This window comes from Anastrepha ludens, chromosome 5 (genome assembly GCF_028408465.1).
Source record: "Anastrepha ludens isolate Willacy chromosome 5, idAnaLude1.1, whole genome shotgun sequence".
NCBI lineage: Eukaryota > Metazoa > Arthropoda > Insecta > Diptera > Tephritidae > Anastrepha > Anastrepha ludens.
Genome location: NC_071501.1, coordinates 102,700,208 through 102,708,531, shown reverse-complemented (window position 1 = coordinate 102,708,531; position 8,324 = coordinate 102,700,208). Strand labels below are relative to the sequence as shown.

General features: G+C 36.9%; 1 protein-coding gene across 1 annotated transcript; it reads left to right on the top strand.

The window, feature by feature from the left end:
• The first annotated feature begins 372 nt into the window (after positions 1 to 372).
• Positions 373 to 3,604, top strand: LOC128863796 (F-actin-capping protein subunit beta). The gene is made up of 2 exons (XM_054103146.1): positions 373 to 678; positions 1,278 to 3,604. Exons 1-2 carry the CDS (start codon positions 676 to 678, stop codon positions 2,103 to 2,105), a joined length of 831 nt encoding a protein of 276 aa, XP_053959121.1. The 5' UTR covers positions 373 to 675; the 3' UTR covers positions 2,106 to 3,604.
• Positions 3,605 to 8,324: the final 4,720 nt, after the last annotated feature.

Genomic DNA, 8,324 nt, shown 5'->3' with positions numbered 1-8,324 from the left:
TGATGACAGATTCCCATTATTCGCTTTTTGACAATTGTGCAATTGATCGAAAAATACTGGCAAATTGGGTCAAATGTCAAGACACGTCGAAAGCGCAGAGATGCACGGAATAATCGTTGTTGAAACTGTATGTTCAAATATTTGTACAAATATAAAAGCATGTGTAAATTTTAACCATAAATTGAAAAAAAACTGAATAATGTACATGATATGTTTGATTAATAGATTTTTTCCATTACAGTTATTAAATTTATATTAGTTTTTTTATAATATCATTGAGAATTTGATTTCATTTAAGATTTTAATCATTAACATGCTACACCCTGTCTCAACCTATCATTTTCTTCTTCGCAACAATTTTGTATCATCATTGACAGCTGTCAAAAGGTATTGCTCATTCGCCCACCTCTACTTGAAAAAAACAAGGCCTAGCAAACGTATTAATACACACGAATTCCCTGGAATATTAGTTTAAAAATAACTAAATTTTTAAATTCCACCCACATATTTTCTCACCCATATTCAGGCTTGCGTTTTGTATACGAAATTAGAACTAAGAGTAATCAAATATAAGTGTGTGTTTTGCACAATAGGGCCAAGTTGAAAGTGAAGCAAAAACTCGGAAAAAGAAGTAGAAGCAAAGGGAGATAACGTCGAACTACCGGAGCAGCCAAAATGGTGAGTAATAATTTGATATTTTTGCAATTTATACTAAAAATTGTGGCTTAATGTTGACTATTAGGCGCCATTTAAAACAATGCGATACGACTTAAAACTGGCCTTGAAGGTGTGCCGGTGCACTGCGTGTATAAAAGCAATGGGCAGGCGCAAGAGTGCTACGCGTAAAACCATGCCCATATATGGTAATCGTTCAAGCTAATGTTGTGATTACTGTCGTATTGTAATAGTCATATAGACTTTAGTGAATAATAAACCAGCTTAATGACGATATGCATATGGATCGCTGAAAACCATATTTCGAATTTTGGAAGTCTTTTTCGATAAGTAAGTTCGATGCAGTGTTGTCAATTATTGAATCCTCCGCTTGTTAAATCCGTAGTTCAACCAAAACTACATAAACAATCATGCCAGGTTCTACATTTCCGGAGCGAAATGGATTAATGTTCGGCGGATAATGGTCAAACAAGTTAAGGTTTTTAGAACAAAAACAATAACACAACCTGTCACCTTTTTTATTTTCTGATCTCAAAAATACAATAACCATTTTCAATAACGCTTAATTAATCTATTACATTTATTTCCAATTTTTATTTCAGTCGGACGTACAAATGGACAGTGCGCTTGATCTGATGCGTCGCCTGCCACCCCAACAAATTGAAAAGAATCTTATTGATTTAATTGACTTGGCGCCGGAGCTATGCGAAGACTTGCTTTCATCGGTGGATCAGCCACTGAAAATCGCAAAAGATAAGGAATATAACAAAGATTACCTCCTGTGCGATTACAACCGCGATGGTGATTCTTACCGATCACCATGGTCAAACACTTACTACCCGCCTTTAGAGGACGGTCAAATGCCGTCCGATCGATTGCGTAAATTAGAGGTTGAGGCCAACTATGCTTTCGATCAATACCGTGAGATGTATTACGAAGGTGGCGTATCCTCAGTATACCTGTGGGACTTGGAGCACGGATTCGCAGCGGTAGTGCTGATTAAAAAAGCAGGCGATGGTAATAAAAAAATACGTGGATGCTGGGACTCCATTCACGTCGTTGAGGTGCAGGAGAAGCCTACGGGGCGAACGGCACATTACAAACTAACATCCACAGCTATGCTGTGGCTGCAAACAAACAAACAAGGTTCAGGCACAATGAACTTGGGTGGTTCGTTGACACGTCAAACGGAACAAGACGCCAATGTGAGTGAATCGTCGCCACATATTGTAAACATTGGCAAAATGGTAGAAGAGATGGAGAATAAAATACGTAACACGCTTAATGAAATATACTTTGGCAAGACGAAGGATATTATAAATGGGTTGCGAAGTGTTCAGCCGCTAGCCGATCAACGACAAGAGGTAGCCATGAAGCAAGATTTGGCTGCGGCGATCCTAAAACGTAACGTAAAACCAGAATCGAACTGAATCGCATGTGTAGTGGGGGAGTATGCCAGTGGCATTGTAGACGTAGTTTGAGTTGCAAACGGCGAGAAACGGCAGCAATAGTACGGGGCGGGAAGGAATTAATAATGAAGCGTTGTATAAGAAGTTGTACCAGCAGATATAGAGTGCTTGGTTGGCATGGTCTACATACAAACACGTAGATGCCATTCTTTTAATTACAAATAACAATAAAATTATACAACACAAGCAAGGAACAAAAGAACAAAATCTATGCAATTATATAAAAATTATATAAAATAAACCAAACCAAGTTTTGAAGACCTAATATGAATAAGAAAGAGTAATGAACAGACAGCACGCGCACGCAACTAAAGCGCTTAGTTTAAAAGGTGGTTGCTTACGTTTAAGATATGACAACAAATAAATACCAATCTACAAACTGATTCACAAATTTTTCTATTGCATAATATACCTTTACGATTTTCCTCTTGCATGCATGTATTCATATATTTATAGGTATGTGGGATCACATTTTTAAATATGGCATTTACTTGCGTGTGCATACTGTTAAAAAACAAAAATAATAATAATAATAAATAACCGCATCGAAATATAATGGAAAAAGTAACATTAACACGTAAGCTAAAGCATTTGCGTTATTGTTCAGTAGTGGTGATTTTTTAGTAAACAATTTAAATGTAGCAATTGTTAAACTTGTTGAAATAATTTGAAAAAAAAAGAAACCAAAATGCATTAAACAAAAAGGGAATGCAGCAAAGTTTGAGGGCGAGCTATGTAATTATTAGAGAATATACATTGATGTATCTTAGTTACCAGGCAAAACATTTTATTTAGACGTACATAAATATCCCATGAAAAGAATCAAAATGTATTATAAAGCGCCACAATCTGATTGTCATTTAGCTACTAACAAGAAAAATTCGAAACTAAACAAAAGCACTTCTTGTCAATTGGTTTAAGCGCCCTCCCCGCCCTACGCATTCGTGAACGCCTGTGTTGTATCGTTTATTCTTTCTCTTATTATAATTACTTTTTTCTCTGTCTACGATGGTAAATATACATACATACATACACATATACAATAAATATTTAAGTTACTGTGGATATGTGTGGAGCTCTAATCCACTGTTAATTTCTAAATAATTTTAATTAATATATTTACATACATAAAACTAAAAACAAAAAATAAAGAAAAATAAAAATAAAAACCAAACATCTGATTTGTGTATTTACCATGATAAGTTTATGCATTAGCGGCAATAAAATAAACTCTATTTCTACAAACTATTATAAATATAACTATTTACTTACTGAGCGTACATACATATACATACATAGTTTGCTTTATTACGCGCCTGTATTAAAAAAAGAATTAATATACTTTAACGAATGTCTACATAGTTTCGAGCGTATTAATTTGTATTTGATTTAATTAAAAACCGCAAAACAAATGTGCAAAATTTTATACAAGACACTAATAAAACAATCAAAAAATTAAATTTTAAAATACTATTTTATATATAATATAAATATTGAAAAAAAAAAAATACTGCCAGTCTGATGACTTATCGCATGCAGTACCGCCAGATCCCGGATCAACAAGGCATCAACGGAAACGAGGAACTAAGAAACTACTCCAGCATGCATCTATTTAGAATGTTTATGCTGCTGCAACAACAACAAGAATGGATAGATAAATAAACATTCCCACGGCAGTCGGTTCTATGTTACCGAAACGACCCGGATTTAATAATTTATAACCGGCCAAAGACTATCACTTCAGCCGCATTCTCCGAAAAAGTGTATGTGGTAATAACAAAATTCATATTAACTATATCGATACAGAGGTACAATGTGGTGCTGCCAAAGGCTCAATCGTGGTCGAACTCTGAAAAAAGCTCGGCAAACACTGTTTTCGCATTTTCACTGGTGGTTCCAGGACCGAGCACAGTGCCGGCTTTCGTGTATACGTGGAATCCGGCGGCGCAAAACTACACTTTCCTCTGGGAATGTACGCCTCTGTGTTTCAACCGAAGCTGAATGCTATTTAAGAATCAATGAACTTTGTTGTGGAAAACAGGTTGAGAGGCATATTAGCGACAGCAAAGTCGGTAGACATAATATTCTGAGGCTTTCCTGGTCCCAGCACACGTGGGTATCGCGGGTAACGAGACCTCTCTTTTAGCTAGGGTGGGTTCTGAGACCAAATTCTTTGACCTGGAGCCCGTTCTGCCACTCCCTTTTGCAGACATCAAAGACACGGTTAGCAAACGGGTTACTTCAACCCAAAAGCGAGCTGAGAGAGGCTGCAGATGTACAAAACTGATGTTGTGTGTCATGTCCGACCGATTGTCGCAGATCCTCCTGTCAGTAAGCAGAAGTGAATGTAGGCAACTGTTTGGACTGATGGCAGGCCACTTTCTATGGGCGAAGCACATATAAAGAGTAAGCATCTCAGAGAATGCACTCTGCCCAACATGTGGAGAGAAGGATGAGACGGCAAAGCTCTTTCTGTACGTCTGCCCGGCCTTCCGCTTAAATAAGGCTAGAGGTGTTTGGCACTGATGTGTTAAGAAGTGACCACCTCGGCTCCTTGGCAACTTGTGGTGTACGTTAAAGCGGAGTATAGTGAAGAGAAGAGCGCACAATAGATCTCAACATCTCAGACCACAAATGGATGGATTATTTCCTACTTATTGTAATCCTTGCCTTCTATACTATAATTCGGTCTGAGTCATGAATCATTGAACCTTACCTGCTGCAAATTTAATGGGCTGTATCTACATATGTAACCTCAGGCAAATGATAGTTACAACTCCAACCACAGTTAAGTCTTAAGTTACGACGCACATTCATATCCGGCCAAGGACTGTCGTCTTAGAAGCATTTGTCAAAAATGTAAGCGGAATGCGCTGCTGACTGTGTCTTCATTGTTCATCCATGTATCGGATGTTTTTTAAAGCTTGGAAACTTAAAATGATACAAATAAAAATAAATACAAAACAGAAATATTGTTGGAATGAATTTTATTTATTGTAATCCGGTAGATAATTCCATGGCATTTATTTTTTCAACATGATATCCGGCATACATATGTCCGCCGCGTCTACGAGTTACATTCGATCAGACTACTTTTTCCAATAAATCTGGCGTCAATAGTGCCCTGAAGATTGCAATCAACCGATTGTTAAGCGCGATGTATGGCAAGTTCCGCCGTCCTTGTTGTAGCCAAATGTTATTGATGTTTAGCTGATTAAATTTTGGAAGAAAAAAATTCTATTAGCAGCGCCTTCCTCATTTCGGGAGGAATAAGGACCGATGATGCTCTATGAACTTTGCGAGCTTCTTTATTTTTTCAAAGTAAATTACCACAAATTGGAAGCGGGTTTCTGGCGTAAAACGATTCATCACGACTTGTCAAACTTTATATATTAACTCCTATTTTTCCACGCGGGTAGCATAGGGCCACAAACTTTACTGAACAGAAATGTCAGCACAGTTTGCCTTTCTCAGCAGTCAAATCATAGTTATCGATATGGATAGTTCTTATGCAGCTAAAAAAACACCCGATACATATGTACACCAGCACTTTATAAGGCTCTTATCATGCCGATGAGGCGTCCCTTGGAGTGTTTGAGAGAAAGACTCTGTGGAAGATTTTTATAACTTTGCACGAGTATCGTAAGCGATGGAACAACAACATAGACATATATATACATACATATATATAATTGGCGCGTACACCCTTTTCGGGTGTTTGGCCGAGCTTCTCCTCCTATTTGTGGCGTGCGTCTTGACGTTGTTCCACAAATGGAGGGACCTACAGTTTCAAGCCGACTCCGAACGGCAGATTTTTTTTTATAAGAAGCTTTTTTCGTCACAGAAGTACACTCGGAAGTTTGCCATTGCCTGCCGAAGGGCGACCGCTATTAGAAAAAACGTGTTCTTCTTTTTGGTCATTCGAACCTACGTTCTCTCTGAATTCCGAATAGTAGTCACGCATTCGGGCTACGGCGGCCGCCAATGACAACATAGACATAGCGCAACAAATTAAGATTCAGCGGTTTCGTTAGATGGGTCATGTGCAAATGGATACAAACGCTCCGGCTCTGAAAGTATTCGATGCCGTACCAGTTGGTGGTAGCAGAGCAAGAGAAAGGACTCCTCCCAGGAGTCTCACGTTCCCACGACAGTCGATTCTACGTAACCGGAACGACCCGGATTTATATCCGGCCAAGTACTGTCACTTCAGCAGCATTCCCAGTATACATATCGCACCCTAAATACAAAAGGGTCACAACTCAAAATTTTCCACACTCGAGCTTGACTTGTTTACAGTAGCACAGAAAACAAACTATGTGACATATCACGCTGAAATTTGCCATGTAAGCTTATAACAGTCCTACCAAAAAACAAAAAATTTATTTTTGCCATATGTCATCCGCGGACCGTTTTATTGATAAAGTCTCGTTCATATTTGAGCAGAAAGTACATTTTGAGTTGTGACCCTTTTGTATTTAGGGTGCGATATGTATAGAGAATGTTTATGCTGCTATAACAACAACAACAACAAAGAACTCCTCTGCGTTGGAAAAATCAGGTGGAGAAGGACTTGGCTTCACTTAGTGGCGCGCTTCGGTATCTCGGCCAAAATCGCATAAACGGTTATCGCGCCAATAAAGAAGAAGACTTATGTATACTCGCTTTTCTTAATAGAGATTTGAAAAAATGCACCAATTTATATTTAGATATTCAGCATATATTTATAAACTTTAAAGGAAATAGTATAAATTGAAAAATAAAAATAATAAAAATAAAAGAGCATATTCACATATGTATGTAATTTTTATCTATATACAAAAATACTTATTATGTGTGTGTGTGTGTGTGTTCATATAGTAATGGCCTTTCAATTCTAAATTACATACAACATTTTTAAGTGGGTGCATGTGTTTATGTGTTTTTGTATGCGTATTATTTTTAAAAACTAAAAACAATTATAATTTATAATGCCACAGCATTTTACAGTTATCTAAAACTTACAAAATATTTTACGTCTCGTTTAATGGTTACATAAGCATTTAGATCTAAATATGTAGTACACGTATAAAATGTAGTTTTTAGTTATTGATTTACAACATATTTTTCTTCACTCCTTCCTTTTTTGTCAAATATGTAGTTGTGTACTACTTTTAAAACTGATACCTCGACTAGGCATTTCTTACGCTGTTTTCTTTTTTCTTTTGTTTTTTCCCATCGCTTTTAGACGCTTGCAAACGGTTGATTTATCAACGCCCAATGATTTAGCAAGCTCTTCTTGGGTTTGGCACGAGTCCTCGTTTACCAATTCCCCCAATTCCGCGTCCTCGAACTTTTTGGGCTGGCCAAGACGCTCCTTGTCTTCGGTGTGAAAATCACCACTTTTGAATCGTCGAAACCAGTACTCACATGTTGAAATCGACGGAGTATGGTCTGGGTAGGCCTCCTGCAGCAATTCACGGGCTTGGGCTGCATTTTTTTTCAAATTGAAGCAGAAAAGCAAAGCTTCCCGCAAATTGCGTTTCGACGGCACGAAAGTTGACATACTCGGAGCACGAAAACACTGCGTTGTTTATACTTCAGCGAAATGACAGATACTGATAAACAAAGCCTAGGGATGAGGCTTTGTCATGAATATATATTCAGTATTACCAACGCGATAAAGTGATAAATAGCGCCATCTGTGTGCCACCTTTAAAACTAATTCAACCTCCCAATAGTATAATATTTCTATTAGCATTTGTAGGAACACACATTCGACTGAGTGGAAGGTGTATAGCGAAATATTTGGAAAGAATAAAGTGTGTTGAAAAAAATTGAAAATCAAAGATTTTAAAACTCTTAAGATGTGTGAGAAAATTATCGAAAAAATTGTAAGATGAAAAGTACTTTAAACCCAATTTTTTATATTTTTGCTTACACTTCGCGCATATTTTGCAAATTTACTAGTTTAATTTGTGCATACTTAAATATTTTGTCGGCTTTATATTTGAAACGACTGTTTTTTGCAGTCGTTTATCATTTAATTTAAATAAAGATAAATTAAAAGTTCTTTCAATAAATACAATCAATAATAGTAATGAAAGAAATGCTGCATTTGCAATGCTTAGACGTCTCATGATTAATGTAACAAATATTTTAGCAAAAAATAACATAGAAAATCACAAATATCTAATGGTA